The sequence below is a fragment of the Volvox carteri genome (assembly GCF_000143455.1).
Source record: "Volvox carteri f. nagariensis unplaced genomic scaffold VOLCAscaffold_5, whole genome shotgun sequence".
Taxonomy (NCBI): domain Eukaryota; kingdom Viridiplantae; phylum Chlorophyta; class Chlorophyceae; order Chlamydomonadales; family Volvocaceae; genus Volvox; species Volvox carteri.
Window position 1 is genome coordinate 148,136 of NW_003307548.1, and position 21,265 is coordinate 169,400.

At 59.7% G+C, this 21,265-nt stretch overlaps 1 protein-coding gene across 1 annotated transcript; it reads right to left on the reverse strand.

Annotated features, from left to right (window-relative positions):
- Positions 1-2: 2 nt before the first annotated feature.
- Positions 3-18,689, reverse strand: VOLCADRAFT_103272 (uncharacterized protein; the record flags this gene model as incomplete). Its single annotated transcript, XM_002947133.1, has 27 exons — positions 3-677; positions 1,141-1,255; positions 1,754-2,888; positions 3,404-3,546; positions 3,858-4,046; positions 4,245-4,415; positions 4,554-5,270; positions 5,339-5,536; positions 5,875-6,276; positions 6,709-7,037; positions 7,348-7,705; positions 8,112-8,336; positions 8,697-8,777; positions 9,150-10,042; positions 10,455-10,971; positions 11,437-11,699; positions 11,989-12,174; positions 12,506-12,546; positions 12,931-12,952; positions 13,374-13,598; positions 14,979-15,794; positions 16,055-16,218; positions 16,449-17,142; positions 18,153-18,236; positions 18,411-18,453; positions 18,538-18,580; positions 18,670-18,689. The coding sequence occupies 27 exons, from the start codon at positions 18,687-18,689 to the stop codon at positions 328-330; spliced, it is 8,424 nt and encodes a 2,807-aa protein (XP_002947179.1). The 3' UTR covers positions 3-327.
- Between the last annotated feature and the right edge of the window lie 2,576 nt (positions 18,690-21,265).

Here is a 21,265-nt window from a genome sequence, read left to right on the forward strand (position 1 = left end):
CACCTCGTAAATTACAGCCATACACGGTAGGGGACGTAACTTGGACGGCGGTGACGACCCCGTTACCGTAAGGTGTGCGCTGTGGGGCATGGGCATATTGATCCCAGCTCACCATCAAGCACTAACGGCGCCGGAATCGCTTGATGAGAGCACCCCGCGGAGGCATATCAGGCTTGGAGCTCCTTTCCCTCAACAATGGGTTTCAGCTGTGCACGGGGATAGCGGATGTGCCGCTGCTCGTGTGGGTGGCCTGGCCTCTTTCTGGGAACAGCCAGCAGCAGTATTCCCCCGTGACCACTACCCTAGATTGCACCAGCTACCCCTTTTTCAGCTGACTCCCACCGACGTGTATGGCCGCGTCACCTCAATCAGCCGCCGTGTGTCCTCCAGTGTCGTATAACGGTACGACCCTGGCGCCGTGGTGCTGACCTCCAGGATGCGGGTTCCGGCCAAAGCCGCCTGCGGGTGAGTCTGCTGTTGCTGGGACTGGGCCGTGGGCCCTGCAGCAGCGGCTGCGCGAGTGGTTGTGCGCAATAGCACGACTTTCTCCTGGGCGGGTATCACAGACGGCATGGATGCGCGTGCCGCCGCCAGCCGGGCTCTCACACGGGCCAGCTGTGCCCGATACTCGTCCGCTGCTCCTGCCTCCGCGACGATGTCCTCGTAGCCAACTTGACCTGCATGATGGGAGGCGGGCACGCAGTGGCAGGCAGCGGAGGCGTTTGCGCGGCCAGGGAGCGGCGGCGACAGCAGTTCGGGGCGGGGTAGGCATGGCGGATGGAGAGAAGTGGGCCTGGCGAGGTTGGGGGGCCACGGTTAGGAAAGGCTTACGGGCTGTCGGGCGCCTCTGCTACACGCAAAGAAATCACCTAGGGCGTACCCTTGGCCAGTCCAGTGCTGGCAGCGGTTCCAATTTATACATTTTAGCCAAAGCTCGTGCAGGAAGCCAGCCGAGGGCGCTATGGATTGCGCTTCGCCTGCAGTCGCCTCAAACTGCTGCAGGCCCTGACGTCCACCACCTGTCATGGGATTGAAGCTCAGCAAATGCCGCCTCACCTTTGCCTGGCCTTCGGCGCAAGGCGGGTCGACTGTGCCCCGCCTACGGTCCACCCCCTGTGTTCCCTGCACGCTTGCACCCACCTGACACCGCCGCCGCGGTCTTGACCAGGTCTGCTCGGATGGTTCGCACTGTGGCCGGGTCCAGTCCAGGAAAGGCGCCAGCGCTGAGTACCGCACCGAAGCGCTGCAGCGTGCTCTGTATAAGGGGAGGGAGGGAAAGGTCATCAAAATGTGGGACAAGAGAAAATGATGTTCCCCACTTTGATGCGCCGACACCACAACGCCATACAATCTGCTCCACACAGGAAGACCGCCAGCACTGCCCGAGAATCAGGTGCATGAGAGTAACACAATACGTAGTGATTCAGTACCAGCGCGACTCCTAATCCCGCTAAGTACTTGGCATGGGCCATTTAGCCATCTAGCCGCAGCGCTACGTCAGCGGTGTCTCTGTGCCACACAGTGCACAGCAACCAAGTGCTAACTTGCAGCTCGTAGCGGCCAGGCGGCGGCCAATGTGAGCCCCGTTCACGCCTAGACTGCTCCCTCTGGCCCGAACTTGGCTTCTCCCACACTTTCCGCGAACCAGTTATCACCCCTCCATCCTGGCTTCGACACAAGTGTGCGGCGAACTTGTGGTGTGTACGAGGGCTTCCAACCACCTAACCATGGTAAACGGCTCCCGGCACCGTACCTGCGCACTGTACAGGGAGCTTGAGCCTGGGCCGAAGCCCCCGTAGCCCAGGAACGATCCGCCCCCGGGAACACCACCCATAAAGCGAGGACTATCGCCATAGTAGCTTGTCGCCGCCGTAGCAGCCTGCTGCTGTTGGGAATGGTGGTGCGAAGGCGGCTGAGTGTGTGTGTACGAATATCCAGGCTGTTGCTGTTGTGAGGTATGAGGGGCCATTCCGGGCGCTTGAACGGTGCCAGCATCAAAAGCGGCAACGGCCGCACCCGCGGTTTGCATGGACCCCGGGACCCGAGCGCCCGGCTGCTGAGTTACGGCCGGGGCCGCTGCCGTGCTGACGCCGGCGGCCCCGTCGCTGCCGCCTGGAGCCATCCCGTCCGCGAACTTGACATGGAAATGGTGTTGCTGGTGATGACTTCCGCCGGGCGACATGGCGCTTTGGGGTCGTGGCGGCGCACCGGCTGCTGAACCGCCAATGGCGATGCCCGCTGGCCCGCCCACCGTAGCACCGGTTGCAGGCAGGCGGTGTCCAGGGATGAGACCATGTGCCGGGGCTGGGGCCGGGGCTGGGGCTGCAGTAGCGTTGGGTGTGGGGTACGGCGGATAGACGTAGGGGATGGGCGGTGGCAGGTACTGCAGCACCGATGCCACATTTGCAGCCGGCGCTGGCGTGTACGGCGGGTAAGGTGGGTAGGGCGTGTACGGCATCATGCCAAATGGCGTGCCATATGGGTAAGGTGGATAGGAATAGTACGGCGGATAGGCGCCCGGTTGCTGCTGTTGCTGCTGCTGCGCATGCTGGTCCCCCCCCGCCGCCGACGACGCTGCGGCGGTGGTGGCGGCGCTGACGCCACCCGGCGGCGGCTCCGCCTCCGCCCCTGCGCCGTGGTGTGGGTGATTGTGGTGGTGGTGCGCTCGTCCGGTTCCGTCCAAGGACAACCGCCGGCCAGAGGCTTGTGCGGCCAGGCCACCGCCGGCCGAGGAACCCGATGCGTTTGTGCTGAACGTCTTTGGCAGAATCCGCGCCATTTGGTTTGGCAGCATGGGGTCATCCGCCATCGTAATGGAGATGGAGGCGGTGCGTTTGAAGCCAGACGAGGACTTGATGACGCTGCCCACGCGGCTGAGCATGCGTGACCTGGAGAATATCACGCGTGGAGGAACGCCAAGCCAACAGTGCAGCGGGCGGGGTAAGTGGAAACGGCAAGCGAATCCTGCCCCTGGGGACAGGAACGCGACGTTGTGCACACAGGTAGCTAGTATACGAAGCACCGAATCCCCCAAGAGGCACGGACACGGACTGACGCCGCACACAGGACAGACGCCAAGTGGTCCGGGGACGGCCAGGGGACGTGAAGAAGTGAACAGGCTAGGGCACAACACACGCTGACACGCAACGAGGGTGCGCTTATAAGTAAAGAATTTTCGTGAATAGGTGGCAGATGCCGTAAGCAAGAGGAGCCAAGGGTGGCAAAGTGAGATGAAGCAGCTGAGCTTCAGCGTCGGGGCGGAAAACCTGGCTGGCATGAGAGGAAAGACCACCAGACCGTGACAGTGGTGTTAAGGTCGCACAGGTATGCGAAGTGCACGGAGCCCAGAGCTCGCCAGCCTTCCAATGATTGCCCCAATCTTAACTCAGCAAACTCCCCTCACCCCTGCGGTGGAGATCCCTCTTCTTCGTCCTCCCTGCTGACGGCTTCGGAGCCCGCTATGGGGGCCAGCGTGGACACCACCACTGAGCCCCGCCGCAACATGGAGCGACCTGAAAAGCTGGTCGCGGACAGGTGCGGGTTGAGCTGCGGGGAGGAGATTGAAAGCGGGGAGGTGGGAGGTGATTGCATGCACGGGGATTGGGGCTGCTTGCATGGAGGTAGGTAGGTATGATCCAACTGCAAGGTGACGACCCCTGGTGTTGGGCCTGTTTTCCTTTAAACTTAGACCTCTGGATATCCTTACGACTTTTATGTGCTGTTAACTTCTTTTCCGCTGTTAATTTGCCATGCACCCGCACATTAACGGGCGGCTTGACAACCGCCGCCATCACCATCACCATCACTACCACGACCCTACCACCATCAGGTCCGTGGCAAGGCCCCCCTGACCTCACCTTGCCCCGGCTGGTGGACCCCACCAAGCTGCTGCGGTGTAGGAGGGAAGTGGTCCGGGAGACGGAGCGCGACTGGGCGGGCACGCTTTCCGTCTCGAAGTCCTCGCTGTAGTGGCCGCTGCTCTCACTGCCGCTGCCACTGCCGCTGCTGCGGACCACGTCCTCTTCGGGAATGGATGAGTCCTCCAACTGCATGTAGGGGTGCGATGACCACGGGGTGGCAGGTATGACAGTGTACTGAACGACGTCCCGTACCACGTCGGTCTTTTTTCCCAAACCCCTTCCAAAGCCCCAAGGATTGCTGATGGGCACTACCACAAGGATATCTAGCCCAACTTTCTAATTCGGTCTGCTTCTTTTCAACAGATCCCCGCACTTCTTCCTCACCACTTCCTCCTCCACCTCCTCCTCTATCTCCGCTGTCTCCTTTTCACGCCTCGCCGCTCCCCTCGCCACGTCCTCGTTCTCCTCCTCCACCTCGTTCTCCTCCTCCACCGTTTCAACATCTCCACTGCCGCCCACCAATCCGCTCTCCTCTTCCACGGCGTCCTCGAAATCCTGCGAGTACTCCTCGCTGCCGCCGCCATCGCCGCTGCCGCTGCCGCTGCCGCCACGCACCGCGCTGGCCCCTGAACGGCCAAATACGGGCGAAGAAGAACGCTTGGGCCTCAACAGCGCGCCCACGCCAGGACCCACACCCATTTCAGAGCTGGACAGGCGGCTCCGCCGGTAGGTCACGCCGCGGTCCACACCAAAAGTTCCGCTGCTTTCCCGCAGGAAGCCCCCGCTGCTGCGGACGCGGCTTATGTCTGAGCCGCCGGCCACAGACATGGTGCGCAGTCGAGACGGCGACGACGTCAGCGGCAACGGGCTGGTGGGCCTGGAGGCGCCGGCAGTGGCGCCAGGGGACGTGACGGTCCTTAGGGTCGGCCAGCTGGCGGGGCCAGGGGCGGCACCGCCGCTGGCACCGTCCATGTCCCTGGCATCGCCAGGCGGCCCTGCGGGTCGTGGGGGCGACAGTGGCGGAGAACCGCTGGCGGCCGGCGGTGACGGTGGTGGTGACTGCGCCGCCGCTGCCGCCGAAGCGGCGGCGGTGGAAGCCGTATACGCGGCCGCCGCCGCTTGACCAGGGGTCATCGGCGGCTGCCCCGCCGCCGCACCCGGCTGGCCCGGCCACCACTCGTACGGGTAGTACGGCATGGCGCCGGCGCCATGCGAGACGTGGGGCGGGTAGGCTGGCGGCGGCGCCACTCCCGCGGCGATGGTGGCACTGGAGAGGCTGCGTTCCAGCTGCTCCAAGAGGGCCGCCGTCTTGACGGAGTGGAACGCGAGGGATAAGATGCCAAAGCCGGGCCCTATGCCGCTGAAAGCAGCACCTGGCGATTCGCCTAGCAGCAGTGCATCGGCGCCCGCCTGCAAGGCGTGTGGTGGACGCGTTGGACCTCAACCTTGCATAAACTCAGTTATAATCATTCACTCACCTGCAGCAGGCCACCGCCACCGCCTCGCTTCGTGAAGGGGCCGTACAGCTGTTGCTGCTGCAGCAAGTGCGCCTGCAGCTGGCGCCGCAGGTGCGGCGGCAGCGCCTCCGTGTCGTACAGCCCCGTTGACGCTTCCATGAGGCGCTCCGCAACAGGATCGAATGCCACTTGTGTGGAGGCCTCGTTGAGGGTGCCCCACTACAGTACGGCAGGCGGCGCGGAGGCACAAAAAAACACCCATATTCTCCCATGCAACGCAAATTTGGAAGGGAAGGGGCGCGCGTATACACGCTCACACAGATACACGCACGCAAGCCAGGATGGCGTATGGCCGGCGGCATGCCGATGCATTAGTAGTCGCCAGTGGCTGGTAAGCTTTTTTCCCGGTGGCTAGAGGGGCCGCCTCAAGCGATCAGCTCGCAAACCCTTATAGCAGGCTACATCGTCGCTATTTTCCGTCAGCCCCTCGAAATCACAATCTCAACCTCAACCGTAGCGCAGCGCATCCGCAGACCCGACCTAACCAACATACCCACCTGCATGGCTACGGTGCGCAGCTTCACTGTGCCGGGGCGGGACACGGGATCCAGGTCAACAACATTCGTGTACACGTCTGTCTGCGTGGCGGCAAAGGCATGGCGAGGCGGCGGCGGCGCCGCCGCCGCCGCCACGGCCGGTGACAGTGGCTCCGGCGGCGGCCGTGGCGGATGCGGTGGCAGATGCGGCTCCGTGGGGTGGAAATGAGGGTCCGGAAAGCGGCGCAGGTCAGCAGGTGATGGCGACGGTCCCAGTGGCGGCGATGGCGGACTGATGACGCCTCCGCCGCGCGCTGTGAACGCGGGCACGGCACCTTGCGCGCCGGCGGATACTCTCGGAGCGGAAGTATTGGGCATGAGGGGCCGGAAGATAGGCTGTTCCGTTAACCCTCGCTGCATGGCCTGGAAAAGGTAGAAGCGAGCCGTGGGGAGGGCGGGGAAAGGGGGTTTGGAGAAACCGCCAAACCCCAAACCTTAACTTTTAAACATGGGGAGCTGTATTGGACCAGAGCTCTTCGTATTAAACAAGTATGCAAAAAGTGAGTGAATGGAGGATGTTGCAGTCGATCTGACCTGATCACCGGCGTTGTTCGCACCCAAGCAAAACTTTCATGTGGCGATACGTAAGTTCCGTTGCCGGGAGCTTTAGTCGTGAATAGGCCGCGTATTGGAAGGCAGTATGCTCTCTGGCGACGACAGATTTGCATATGTGTGTGTTACACCTCGGTTGCGTTATCCAGAGAGCATATATGCTGTGGTACGGACACCCAAATCGGGTTCAGGCTGGTTCTGCACCCTAACTCGGCCACGACGAGCATCCTTCTGTGCGCCTACCTGCGACGGAATGAACTCCTCAGACAAGTCGCTGTCGCGGGAGAACTGATTCGGATCAAGTCTCGCCGGCGGACCACGTATCGCCGCACCGGCAGCGGCTGTGGTGCCACCGCCGCCGTCACGGCCGGTGGCGGCAGCAGGGGTGGTAGTCCACGCCGGTGCGACAGGGCCGGGACCCAGCCCGCCACTCTGGGACAGGTGCGAGGCGGAGGCATCGAAGGTCCCGGAGGGGTCGCCAGAGCCGTCCTCTGCGGCTGGGCCCCGGCGGCGACCTCCATGGCGTTCGCGGCTGAGTGACGGCGAGGAGTTCTCAGGGGATAAAGTGTCCGCTGTGACACAGATGAGTTCATGGGAGAGTGCAGGGAAGGACTTAAGAAAGGGAGCAGGACTCTACGCGAATTCTAAGGGAGGCGGGAGCTCGCACACATGTGCAGTTTCCCGTCCCAATGCCAGGAATCCAACCATCCAATCACAAACGTCGTCGTGTGCCCTTCTAATGATCACATACACACGTTCACTTGCCGGCTCGCCGCGTGCCAGCATCCTCACCCCACCACCACTCTTCCACCAGCACCCGTTCGGGTCCTTTTAGCGCCCGGTTCGGTCCTTCGCTAAAACACACATGCAAAGGTAACTTACCGCTTTGGTGCAGTTGAATGCGCTGCTGCCTTCGCCGCCAGCGGCTAGCCCCATCATCCTCAGGCGACCGCACCGCCGCTGCCATCAGCGCCTCGTCCTCGTCCTCCACGGAACCGTAGCTGCCTGAGTCGGCCACCACAGCGACCCGTGGGTCAGGAACGGGTCGCTGTTGCTGTTGCTGCTGCTGGGCCTTCGATGGCGGCGGCGGCGGCCGAGGCACCGTGGCCGGCCCAGCACCTGCGCTACCGCCCTTGCCGCCGCCGCCGCCCGTGCCTCTCCCGTACGACTCTTCCTCCGAAAGAGAGCCGCTCTTAGCAAGCTGCCGCGGAGTAAAGGCGCTATCGGCCGCCGCTGCCAACTGCAATTCGCATCGTTAACTAACTGGTTAATCAGTACCAGGTATTTTTATAGGATCTTGCAGGCCTACATTTTAACAGGCCCGGGACCCCGATTGCCGCGGTGCCCTCCTCTCAGGTTACATCTGAAAATTGATCTTTGCTTCATTGAAGGCAGTAGTCACCGCAGTAGCTGCCTGCCCTCACATGGCCCCGCGAACACGCACAGAAACGAGCCTCTTCCTCCTCACATGGCACAACCAGCCATTGAAACGCACAACAAATAGAACGCACAACAAATACAATCCACTCATCGCCGTAACCAGGGCCAAAACAGATATCAACAGACACATACACACACATACATTCACACACGCAGACGTGCAACACACGCGCAAATCCAAACACACACACACGCAGGTACGGTACCTGGCGGCCGAAGGAGAATTCCCGCTGGCGAATCGGCAGTCCCAGGGAGGGCGTCGCTGCCGTCTCGCCCCGCCTCCGAGACGATGCGGCCCGGGAGAGGGACCGCCCCACGGACTCGGTCGCAACCGACTCAGCCACGAAGTCGGACTCGTAGGCGTCGTCATCCCCGCCGCCGCTGGCAGTGCGGCCCCGATGGCTGCTGCCGCCCTCGCTGCTATGGCTAGGCTGTACCCGGCCGAAGTACAAAATGCACAGGGGAAATGGGCGCAAAATGGACGGGAGGGAACGCAGAACGAAAGGAAGCAAGCACGAACGGGCATTGCAAAAGCCAAACCAAGGAGAGGCTACGCTGAAAACAGGAGAAGAACGCGGCGGACGAGCATCAAGGGTGTAGGGGCTGCATTATCGTCATCGCAGAGCCGAGTGTGTCGAGTTATGTGGGTGCTCGCCTCTACCTGATCCATGGATGTCTCATTCCCGTGTGCCCGCGGTTCGGCCCATTCCCGCGTGCTACGATGGACCTGGTTCAACTGGTTAACATCAGTCAAGCAGCGTGACTTCAACCTTCCTCTCGCCCTTTCTCACCATTAGCTGGTCCACCGTCATGATGTTCTCACCGCCGCTACTGCTACTGCTGCCGCTACTGCTGCTGCCCTCCCGCACCACCTGCAGCCCAGCAAGCAGATCGTGCGCGGCGGACGCCGGGCTGCTGCCCCTACTGCTCTTGTGGTTGACGGAGCCGCCACCGCCGCCGCTGCTGCCATCACCGCTGTGACTGCGGACACCCCTGGCTTCGTAGTCGTCGGAGATGCTGGGTAACGACTCCGGATCCACACTCTTGCTGTGGCCGCTACCTTTGCTGCTCCTGATGCTACTGCTACTCTTGCTACTGCTACTCTTGCTACTGCTACTCTTGCTACTACTGATGCTGCTACTGCCACCAGCATAGCGCCTCGCAGCAGCACCGCTGTGGCTGCCGCTGTCCATAGCCGTCACGCCGGAGAGGCGGGAGACGCTCCGTGGCCGTCTGGAATCTACCAGGGAGCCGTCCGAGCTGCCCGCCCGGTGGGATACCCGATTCAAATCCCGGCCGGCGCTCTTTCGTTCCGATTCGCTGCCACTGTCGCCGCCTGCTCGTGGTGCTTCAGACAGCTGTTTTGGCGGCGGTGGCGATGGCGGCGCCGCCGCTACAGACTGGGGCTTTAGCTTTCCATGTATCACGGAAACTCCAGCGTCATCGCCATAGCTGACACCAGCTTCCTCCTCGATACCCAAGTCACTGTACGACACCTCCGGCGTGGCGGAGGCCACCGGCTGCGTGAGGCCGCCACTGACCGCGTCGCCGCTGGTGCCCAGGTCCTCGATACCATGAAGCCGTACACCGCCGACTCCGTACGATGAGCTTCCGGAGGAGGACGAACCGCCGCTGCTATGGCTGCTACGCGCGCCACCGCTGTCCACGGCGCGCCTGCCGCCGCGGCTCCTGTCGCTTCTGTCCAAACTCCGGTTAACGTCAGTCGCGTGACGCACGATCTCGGTACTGCTGTATACGCCGTACGACTCGTCCATACCGCCGCTGACGGGCTCCAGCGCTGATGCGTCCATGAGGTTAACGCCCAAAGCACCGCCGCCGCTGCTGCTCTGCCTGCTGCGGCCGTCGCTGCGCTTAGCGCTGCCGTCGCCGGTACTTCTGCTTGGCGTCACGCCGCTCCGGCTGCTGCCGCTCGCGAACGCTGGCTCCGCCGTCAGGCCGCCAATGCTTTGCGGACGGCTGAGCCGTACGGAACCCGTCGTACGGTTCAGGGGGTCAGGGTGGAGGGCTGAATAGCCAGGCCGGGGCTGCAGGCTTTGGGAGCTGTCTCGCCCACCTCGCCATGCGCCGGATCCTGAGGCCGCTGAGTCGACGCCGATAGACGACAGAGAGGTGCTCCCTGCGCACGGAGATCCGCAGAACGAACACGAGTTCGCTGTAAGCCTGCTAATATACCCTCCCCGTTGGGGTGGCATATGTAACTTGAGGAAGTCCGGCAGCGAGGTTGCACGAAAAGCTATCCTTCCTGCTGCTGGTACTCCTTGTAAAGCAACGGCAGCCGCAGCAACATGCGAGTGGACCGCAGACCTAACGCCAGCCAGTCGTCTTTCCTGATTTCCGGACGGCCACCATGATGTTGCCCACCGCCAACACTAACCTACACTTACGCTGCCGTCAACAGTCCATCTGCAGCCTGCTTGCTCCAAATAGACTTCAGGCACCTCATGCCGCATTTGTAAGCGGCCGACGAAACCCCACGATGCTTTCCCAACCCAATCCAATCCAATCCAATGACCCGCCATTACACCCACCGGAAATAGATGGCGTCTTGGAATCACCGTACCGCGGCGCCGACGAAGCCACTTGCCGTCCCGCTACCTGCCGCCCTACAGCCCCTGAAGCATACACAGCTGAAGCAGTTGCCCTCGCCAACATTCCGCCGCCTCCCTCATTCGAGCCGCTAACGTCGTACTCAATGCTGGCGCTTCCGAGGCCGCCGCCTCCACTGACACCGATGTCGCTGTTGCCGAGGAAATCTTCATCGTACTCAATGGTTCCGGAGCTGGCCGCCGCAGGCGGCCTCATCCGCGGCTGCGGCTGATGCGTTCCCTGACCTGCTCGCCCTGCACCCTGCTGCATCCCCCGCCTGCCGGCTTCGTTCACGCCCCCGCCTATGCCTACGCCTAAGCCCATGTCCTCGCTGTTGTCAATGACCAGGCTGCCGCTGACGCTGCCCAGCGCACCTCCGCTGAGTGACATGAGGCTCTCCGGTTCCGACATGGCCACAGTGTGGGTTGACTCGCGGACGACCTCCTGATTCAGGCCGGCCTGGACACAGGCAACATGACGTGGAGCAGGGAGTAGGGGCAGGACTGATAGGGGCAGGGCAGCGCAGTGAGGTGCAGGGCAGGTAAGCACTGCTTTGCAGTGTGTTTCTCCTGGAAAAAGGTGGAGAGAGAACCGCTCCCACACCAAGGCAGTGGTATTTCGCTCTGGTATTCATTCAGCGAACAGTGGACAGCCCTGCCATGCTCAACGCACAGTGCACGGTACGCAAGTGTTGCTGCATGGACGGGCTACGACATAAAACTGTGTCTGCCCCCTTAGCGAAGGCGCTGCTAATGCCTCATTGCTTACGGACGCATTATCCCCCTTGGGAGTGCCTTCGCTATGTAAGCTGGTGGAGAAGGCAATGGTGGCGGGGAATCAAGGGTGCTGTCCACCTGTCCACCCCTGGTGCCGCCCAGCAGAGCACCATTCCGTTCCGGTGGAATCATCCATCGGCCCGCTCACCCGGGTGATGTGGGTCTTGGTTTTCTTGGGACCTTCCAAGCTTAGCACCTCTACCAACGTATCCTGTCCACCGCCGGCCCCACCACCGCCACCTCCCGTAATGTCCAGATCGGCCGAAAGGTCATCCGAGCTCAGGGCGGAGATGGACAGGCTGTCGCTGCCGCCGCTCCCTGCCGTGGCCGGCCTTCGGCCGCCGCCAATTCCTCTGCCACCGCCGACGCTGCGAGGCTGCATTCCGGCCGGCGGCAGGTTAGCGGATCTGCCTGCACGGCCAGGCAATTGCAACATCCCACACCATCATCACAAGGGACTTAACGAGCCTATCGCACAAAGCCAGCGCTATGCAGTAAAGCTATAGTGTGCAGTAAAGCTAAGGTGACAGGAATCCCAGCCCTTCCGGTAGTTATCAGGTTAGGATGGAAGCCATGCCGCAAACAGTGGTGAAGGGGGTCTGGCAGCAACCCTGGTCATCGGGCAGCAAGCTAGCATACATCCGCCTCCCCGTAATCCACTATACCCATTCACCCATTGGCCAGCCCCCCGCATGCGCACCTGATAACGGAGGGGGCCTGCCAGCCGTGCTGGGTCGCATCCCCTGCCCAGGTGCTGCCCCAGGTCCCCGAGCCGCGGTCGGTCGCGGATTATCCTCGTGCATGATATCAATAGATCCGGAAAGGTCAGAGCCGGATATCTCAATGGAGGATGTGCTCTTATGCTGCTGCAGGCGACCCACTGGTGCTGCAGCACAGCGGGGGAAGAGGTTGGGGCCCGGAGTCCCGGAGAGCAGCAGCAGCAGCTGTAATCAACAGCGGTAGTGGCAACGGCTGTAGCTTCGTGTCAATCGCCACGTAGACTGCAAATTGTTCAACGAGTGTGATCATGTGCTGATTGTATCTCCGGGAACTGAAGGAACCAGCGAGGTGCCTGCTGGCGACTTCACAATCTCAATCTTCTTTCCGTTGATATGCATCAAACCGAAAGGCTGCTCCAAAACTACCGACACCTGATACGTGGTGAATATGTACCACAGCTGAAAGCATGCTCGCGCAATTATCCACCGCGGCCGCACCTTGGATGGCGGGAGGCTTGCCACGGGTTGCCGGGCGACCGCTGCTCCCCACAAGCACAGACCGGGAGCGGTCATCATGATCTATTTCGATGGACCCAGAAAGCTCTGAACCCGATATCTCGATCGAGGATGCGCTCTCTCGCTTGCCGACTGGCTGTATCCGGCCAACCGGTCGCCCGACAGATGTGCTGGGACGCCCAGATGGTCGATTGGTGACTGTTGGCTTAGGTCCCACATCAGTAATATCGATGCTTGTGGACGAGACGTCGCTAAGGCCCGAAATGTCGAAAGATGAGGACATCCCGCACTAATCATTTTACCGCGGGAGACACGACGTCATAATAATCTCTTTTATATATGGCACGGTGTGAAATCTATTTTGTCGACAACATGCAGGCGAACATTACACGTGGGTTTCTCCTCACCTTACTTGTTGTGTTGTGGGTGCTTGTGGGCACAAGGATGCAAAGCTACAAAGCCTTCAGCATCGTTAACTCTACCTTTTAAGCAAGTGCAAAACCACTGCCACAACGGCTTGGACTCAATCGTCAACGGTCAACGCCTCGCGTGGCAGCCCATCGTACGACTGCGGAAATCCCCCGGGCAGCGATATAACGCACCATAAAAGCGAAAAATATAACAGCCGCTGTAGCTAGAGCTGAGCTGCTCAGCGCACGGCGGCGAACACGTCCACCTTCGCCCGGCCTCACAGAACTTAGAATATCAACGGTCAGGCGCGTATGGGTTGTGGTCACGAGCGGCACGTCGCAGTCTGGGGTCATAGTAGCGTCGCATTGAAGGACTGCCGAACGATCACTGCCTCGTGTCAGGTGCACCACACTAGGCTCGGGGATACACCCAGACTCACAGTGCAACACGATGGTGACCGGGTGGTTTCCTGGCGAGTCCTTGCCGCCTGGCGCGTGTAAGGATGACACACGCACCAAGTTCGTCCCCACGGTCAGGGCGAAAGCCTCTTCCTGTGGCACCAAGGGGTTCTTCTGGTTTTGCAGGTACTGCATATGGCAGGTGGCAGCCTCGCATTCGGGACTGGCCACCCTGAGCTCCAGGTTAAGGAAGGTTTCATTTCCTCCTGCAGCAGCGGAACGCGTACTTGTCGCGACTGGAGTTTTGAATCGTGCTTTTGGAGACATGGGAAGGTCGGCAGATTCTATTATGCTAAGTGTTGATCTGCTTCAACCCACGAACATGGCATCTTCGTTGTCAGGTGTACACACCACGGCCAGGCGCCAAGCTAATTGTTGTTTCATCCGGCTGCTCTGGCGTTGCGCTGGCCGCGATGTAGCCCGACAACATCAAGATGACAACCAGGATTGCAGACTGGCACATTCGAATGTTTTAATTGGTTCTGTATCGTCACAAGGTTACAAAATATGATTTGCTATGAGCCAGCAATTCCAGGTCTCCACTGAAATTCACGGGCTGAAGCCACGGTTAAGTGACCCGCGGGTCATTAGTGTGCCAATCTTTTGCACGAACGAATAAACAAGCCGAAAACTACGCAAAGTTGATTAGAGCATAGACTACACAGACAAAGAAGCTGCGACATGTACAACAAAGCGGTGATTTAAGTACCAGCCCTCAGAATGCGATTGTTACAGTGGACCCCGAACGAGTCGAGTGCAGCCCGCAGTACTTGACATTCGCCCCATGAACAGTTGTGATAAGTGCTAGATAAACACCAACATTGCAGCTTGGACAAAACTTTCCTCAAACGCGTAATTGCTTTCAACAAAATCAAGCATTCAGCACGATTCTCGTAACGACATCGGCATCAGCGCTTCCTCCCAAACTCGCCGTTAAATTCAAAGCGGCGAACTAGGTTCGGAGGCAAACTGGAACTGTAAGAGCTAACTTACAAATTGGGGGATCTGCGATTGCGCTTCCTCAATCATATCGAAATTCCTCAAGACTTTTCTTCCGGCCGAACGTGTCGTACAAAAGTCTGTGACACCTTCATCGACGCCTCCATCATCGCTGTTCATTCGTCAAATACCTCGTGGCCTTTGCAGTTTCACAGACTCACAAAACCTGCTAATACCGTATCGGCGGGCCATACGCTTTCCAGCAAATGCACCTGTAAAGGACGCGTCACCCTGACCTAGGCACTGCAGGAGCCACTTGCCGACACATAAAAAGACCAATGGACAAACCACAAGCAAGACTCTATTTGCATCTGCTTAAAACTGGGCTGGCACATCAGTATAAAAACAATAAATGACTTAACAAAACATATGCATGTTAACCAAACTAAAACACAAAAAACTCACGTCAGTCAGTCAGGAACATGGCCTGCAAACGAAACGCTATGTACGACGAGGCTTACGAAGCCCCGAAACAACACGCTGGCTGGCTCGCCTGACCGGCACATCGAGCACCCCTCGCAGTCCTCCAGCACCACGCGGCGCTGCGCTAGCACCTGCAACCAGACTTGGCCACGCGCCTGGCTCACGCTCCTCATCGCTGTCTGAAAGCAGCTCAATGGGGCACCCCCGGTCACCAGGCAGGAGTCCAGTCCTGTTCGCAGCCGAGTCTGCCTGTGCCTGGGCCGTAGAGCCATGCCCTACTGGCATGCTGGAAGGCAAACCGTCTCGGACAGGCCGCGAAGTCCCCGTGCCCCTGGCGACAAATTCCTGCAATCTGCCGCTCTCAGCAAGTGCGATAAGAGCCGTTTCTGCGGTAGCAAGCCTGTCCCCACTAGCCAACTCTCCGGCTGCACCAGCGTCCGCTGTCAGCAGTCTGTCGCCAACAAATGGGCGTCCACTGTCGTCGATTAGCCAGTCACCATCGCAGGCTCCACCAGCTAGCCACCGGGGTGAGAACCCGACCTCGCTACCGGGCTCAGAACCCTCTGCTGCCTCTTGCAAGCTCTCCATCAGCAACGCGCGATCGAAGAAAGGCGAGGAGAAAAAAGTGTCTGCACCACTCGGTTCCTCCCCATCGTAGTTGGAAGCCAGGTCCGGGTTCGTGTTGTGCTGTGAATGGCTGCATACCCGCGTCCGGATAACAAGGCCTTCAGGTGGTTTGCTGCCGGCGTCCAAAGAAACCGTTTGATGACTGGCAGGTGCAGGCATGGGCATTGGATCCCTTCGCAATGACACGCGCAGACGGGGCAGATTGGGCGGAGAGATGTGCAAGGGCTCCATCGCGCGGGCTACCTGCGCGTCTAGTTCGCTCCACGAAGGCGAAGGCGCGTCTGCAAAGGTCCCCAAACAGGGTTGTGGTGTGCCTTGAGTTTCGGCAATGCATCGGTTGTCCTGCACATTTCCTGGGGTTGAGAAGGACAGCGCAAGGGCTGGCATAGTGTTCGCAATGGAGCTGCTGCTGTATCCTTATCGACATGCCTACGCCGCATCCAATCAATGACCCGGTGTACCATGATATTACCGGTGTATCATGATATTAGTTGAAAGGCCACTAGAGCTGAAATAAGAACAGCGACATTAAAACAGTGACCATGAAACAGGAGACGTATTCAAACGACTGCATGCCCCTTGTGATGGATTCGTAATCTGAATTCCTGCGCACCTTGAGCCCTTGCCACAGCGGCACCAGGAACGTCCGTACTCAATGCGGTCAACCCATTGCCGATACCGCTGTCCGTTGTCACCGATAGCTCCAGATCCCGACTGATGTCGCTCTCGTCATCAAGACGCAGGGACGGATGCTGCCGCAGATCCTCCGGAGGCGGCCTACGCGGTGTCAAAATGTGAAAAAACACATAGACGACTAACAAGTGGACGGGAATAAAGCAATGACCTTCCAGACGGGTGTCACAAGTTGCACGCCGCACTCATGCGAAGGGAACAGCGTTCATGCTACCTTGACACCAAAGGTCAAACTCAAGTTTTCCCCATCCACCTACATGGGCCCTACGAAGCCTTTAGCACAATCGGTAAAGTACCATGTCGCGGCTCCTTACCTCCGCGGGTTATTGCAACGGCCATTACTCGCAAGTGTGCTACATCCTGCGCCTCCTGCTACACCCCGCGACGCCGCACTGCTCTCATTGACTGTCGTGCAGCTGCCCAAACCACACAGGTCATCGTTCTCCGGGAGAAGCTCCAGTTCCGAGGCATCATCAAAAGCCTTAGTGCTCCAGTTGCTGCCAAGCGTGCTCGGCGAGCTGCTCTCGCCGCCGGCGGTGGTGCAGCTGCCACTATCCTGTGAGGTGATTGATGCCTCACGAGGGGCGGGACCGGCTGCCGCATCCATGCCATCCGAGCGGAAAGTGGCTAAGGCACCGCTACCCGTACGGTTCAATGCATCGCGCGCCCCGGCTTGAGCCTGGGTGCTAATGCAGGCGCTCAGGAGTGCCCGCTGCGAGGCATTGAAATGCGGTGCAGCAGCGGCAACAATACCCGTATCTTGTCGTCCAGCGACCACCTGCAGCAAGCCAGCGCTCCGCGTATCCACCACCGCTGTGACCTCACCAGGGCCGCGACTGGCAGTTGCACTGGCCATCGCGGCAGCAGGGCGAGGCAGGCGCAAAAACGGGTTGTTGCTAAGGCTACGACCGCTGCCAGCGCCCTGCTGCGACAGCGTCGGCATGCCGGCGTTGAAAGCTAGTACATTTGAGCCAGCCGCCACGTTGCCAGTGGGACCTGTTGTGTGTCCTACATAAGGCCGGGATGGGGGCCGCGGCGGGACATGCGGATGAAGCCCGGAGGTCGTGGCGCCTGCCGCGTTGTGGTTTGCTTCCGATAGCAGCTGCAATAACCGAGGTGAGGATGACTGTGGGTTGGCCTGCGCAGTAACTGACGCAGCACGTCCAGCCAGGTCGGCAGTGCCTCTGTATGCAGAGCCTAGGAGGAAGGAATCGGTTCCCTCCCAACGCTCGGCGCTGCGCGAGCGCCGCCTTTCACGGGCGGGACGCACACCGAGTTCCGCTAAGGAGAACACAACGGGCGGCGGTCCGGATGGCTGCATTACTGAGCCTGTTGCAGCCGCCCCCGAAACGGATGAGCTGAATGTTTGCCGCTGTGGCCTGGGGCCGGACACACTGCGGCCAGGGAGGCTCGTCAGGCCTATGTTGCCCATACCAGCGCCATGCGTAGCGAGATTGTTGGCGTTGGCGCGTGACAGGGGTTGACCAGGGAAGCCGGGCTGGTCGACACCGCGCCATGCAGGAACGAACCTGTATAGACCAGGTTGGTCCGATACCGGTTAGGCAAAGCCAGGATAACACGATAGTGGTTCCCATTGGGCATCGCTTCCAGTTCAGATTGCCCTCCAGGGCGTTTCGGTTGCCAACTTCGTGTTCTCGTAAACAACCGAGCACGACGGCAACAGTATGGCAGTGATAAAAGGCAGGGCGTGTGCTAGAGCGTACCTTGGTGGGCGAAAAGGGGCTGCAGCGGGATGGCCATTAGTTGATAATCCCGACCCGGCAGCACGCCCCGCGATCTGACCGGAAGCTGCCTGCTGCAGGGCCTGCGCCGGCGGTGGTGTCAGAGGCTTCGCGCTTGCCTCCGCAGGGAAGAGATGTTGAATAGTGTTCCAGAGAGTAGTGTTGATGTTCAGCGCGAAACCTAGGCGGGAAGCGCAAACAGCCCGAATGTAAGCCGGAGATTCCCTGCAGGGGGATATGGGCTTGTGTTCGCAGAGCATGTCATAAGGGGCTTACCAGCGGGTAAGTTGGCGCGGCACTTCGGACACGGCCGGTTAAGCTCCGTGTTGCGACGCAGGCAGCTGCGACAGTAGTTGTGGCCTGTAGCAAAGAACATATTTCATAAAATGGCATCCATGCACGAAATGATGATATATTCTGCATCCAATAACTCTGCAAAGAATGAGCCCCCAAATAATGGGAGCAGGACAAAAACCGGGCAAATACCGCAGCAAGCGAAAGCGACAGAGGTTCACAAGGCGATGCCAAGCTTACCGCATGGTGTTGTGCATGGCCGAACGCATATGTCCAGGCACACCTACTTGCAAAGAATATACATGGCAAAGCCGTCAGTAGTCAGGCGCGCATAACCGCCGAGGTAAGCTGTCGAGATATTTCTCACCGCGCAAGTAAGCTCGTCCCGCAGTTGCTTGAAGCAAGCCAGCCTGTGCGAAAGCCAAGGCAAACGGGGGTGTTGGGAGGGTGTTGGTTGCAGCGAAAGCTGTCTGCTTTCGCGCGGCTTCCCCAACCGCACCTGCTGGGTGTCACATCCATATTTGCACCATTCTCACTACGTTCTGCTTGGCGTGAGCACAACCGAGGCCTGCAGGATCGTTGCCCCACCATAAAGTCCACCGTCAACGTGGCGAGTTTTGTAAAATGCAAGCTCACCGTGCAGGGCTTCCGTGGTTCTCATTTGCTAGTATCCGCCTTGTCTTTTGGATACAACCATCATTTTCAATATCGAGGCCACGAAACGAAGCAGACAGTCGGTCAACAGGACCACCTGATGGACGAAGTGAAACGTTAAGAATGACTAGAATTTAAGGAAATATGATGAGCAGGTGAGGGATCTAGAACATACTCATTTCGCTTTGAAGTCCCGCGTCATAGCCTTGGGTATCAACCATTTTGCTTCGTGTTGACAAGAGATAGCATATTTACGGAGATTGCCAGAGCCGTCCAACCAGGGTAAAACAAAAGTTATCTAGATTAGCGATATTGGGAAATGAGGTAAAATTATCGCTTCATCGCCGTACATTGGTACATCCGGTGCCATTTCCCTCATCAGGCGAAGATTTTTAATGTGCCCCCCGGGAATAGGTTCTGGAGGACTTAGTGCTGTTGGAGCTTTGACGGAAGCAAGTGATTTCCCCTTGTGCTGAGGCGCCCTGTGCGCTTTTGCAGCTCAGCATCTTCAGGACTACTACTCAAATAGTACGGTATTTAAGAAGGACACTTCACCTCAGCACTGCCCTTGGAGGAGTCCTTCGGGGCGTTACTTGACTTGGCTCTGCGACTCTGTTCGCTGAGTTGCGAAAATGCAAGCTTTGACGCATCGGCCCAGGATAGGAGTGAAGGTGCCTGCTCAGCAGAAGGTGGGATCAGCAAAGATGCAGGATAGTCGGACTTGCGAGGGGCAGTCCAGGCATTCATAGTGCTTGTCCTAGACGTACGGGCTCTCCTAGGGCGGAAACGTCTTACGAATCACTTACAAATTGCTGCAGGCTGGCCTAGATCGTCATGGCAAGCTTATCCTGTGCGTTCCTCGCGGTGAGGCGTTCCCACCCAGCTTTCTCTTTGGCTCCCCGCTTTTGGATCGTATCCAGAATTCTGCGGGGATATTATTTTCCCGGTTGTGCATGGCATATGGGTCGGTCAGCGCTTTCGCGATAGGGGAGCTTGACCTTTAGGGGACCCTGCCGAGCCGGAGGCCCTTAAGCACCTCCAGCACAAAATTATCACAACCGCCTACCCTGGCATCATACGACCAAAGCCCCGTGTTCAGTGTGACTCCCCGACCCAGCTCAACCTGTCACTTCGCCAACCGACGCACCGCCCAGCACGCGTTCTCATCAGGGGTCCTCTCCCCGCACTTCCTTCTTTTGGGAGGCGACACTCTCATGCACGGCCTTATTCAATCTGCGCCAAGCCTTCATGCCCTGCCCTACTAGGTCTGGGAGAGCCTACATCTGCAGCTTTCCGCCCCCTTCACACTTTTCGCTTACCCTCATTGTCCCTTCATGGCGACTGCCCGTCACCAACTATGACACTTGAACCTGTCCCCTGTCCCGCCCATTATCTACGCGCCGTCGTGCACCAACACCGCGATAACTTGACAGGAGCCGTACAAACCCAAGCGGTGGGCAGCGGAAGCAACTCTTTGACCCGCCTGTTTGAGCTGGCAGATGCGACTTCTATGGACTCCCCGCTGGATGTGGTGGTAGACGCCCCGCCACCGGCGGCTCTGGAGGCGGGTGGGTCACCTCGGCTGGGACGTGGTTATCTCACCTGGGGCCACAGGTCCATGCCGCAGCTGTTGCTTAGCTACAGGCCATGTATGCAGGTTCCTGCTATGGGCTGTAAGGTCTCTGGTCGAGGTTGGGATTGAGCTGTGTTTTCGGGGTGTTGGGGCTGGGTTGGAACCCTTATCCCGGACCCTGTTTCAGGGCCTGGATATTACCCTTGCTTCCGTTCCCTCCATCTCCCAACAAGCTCTCCTCGGCCCCTCTTGCAGTGGCTGCTGCAAGTGAGGCCATGATAGGCTCGGCTGCAGCTGCAGAGCCGGAGGCCGCTTCTAACGTGGTGACGGCAGCGGTGGAGGCGGTGGCGGAGACTGTCAGCGAGACAGTGGAGGCCACCGCGAGCGTTGCCTCAGATGTTGTCGCTGTTGCAGCGGATGCAGTCAGCGCGGCAGCTGATGCCGCGTCCGACGCCGTCTCCGCCGCCACCGGCGCCGTCAGCGCGGCAGCCGACGCAGTTACGGACGTCGCCGCTGGTGCCGTCAATGCGGCAGCCGACGCCGTCGCTGCTGCAACCGGCGCCGTTAGCGCTGTAGCCGATGCAGTCACAGACGCAGCGAACACGGCGGCGGACGCCATCGGTTCGACGGCTTCATCCGCATCGGATGTCGTCGCCGACGCCGTCACTTCTGTTACCGACACCGTTGCGCCGGCGGTAACGTCGGCGCCACAGACGCTGAGTCTTGCGGCGCAGCGGTATGCTGAGATGACGAGTAAGGCGCCCAAAGCTGCATCCGGTGGCGCCGGTGGTGGTGGCGGCTCCAGCTTCCAGGCGCCGTCCTTCTCTCTCCCGGACTTCAGTGGCGTCCAGCTGCCCAAGTTCACGGC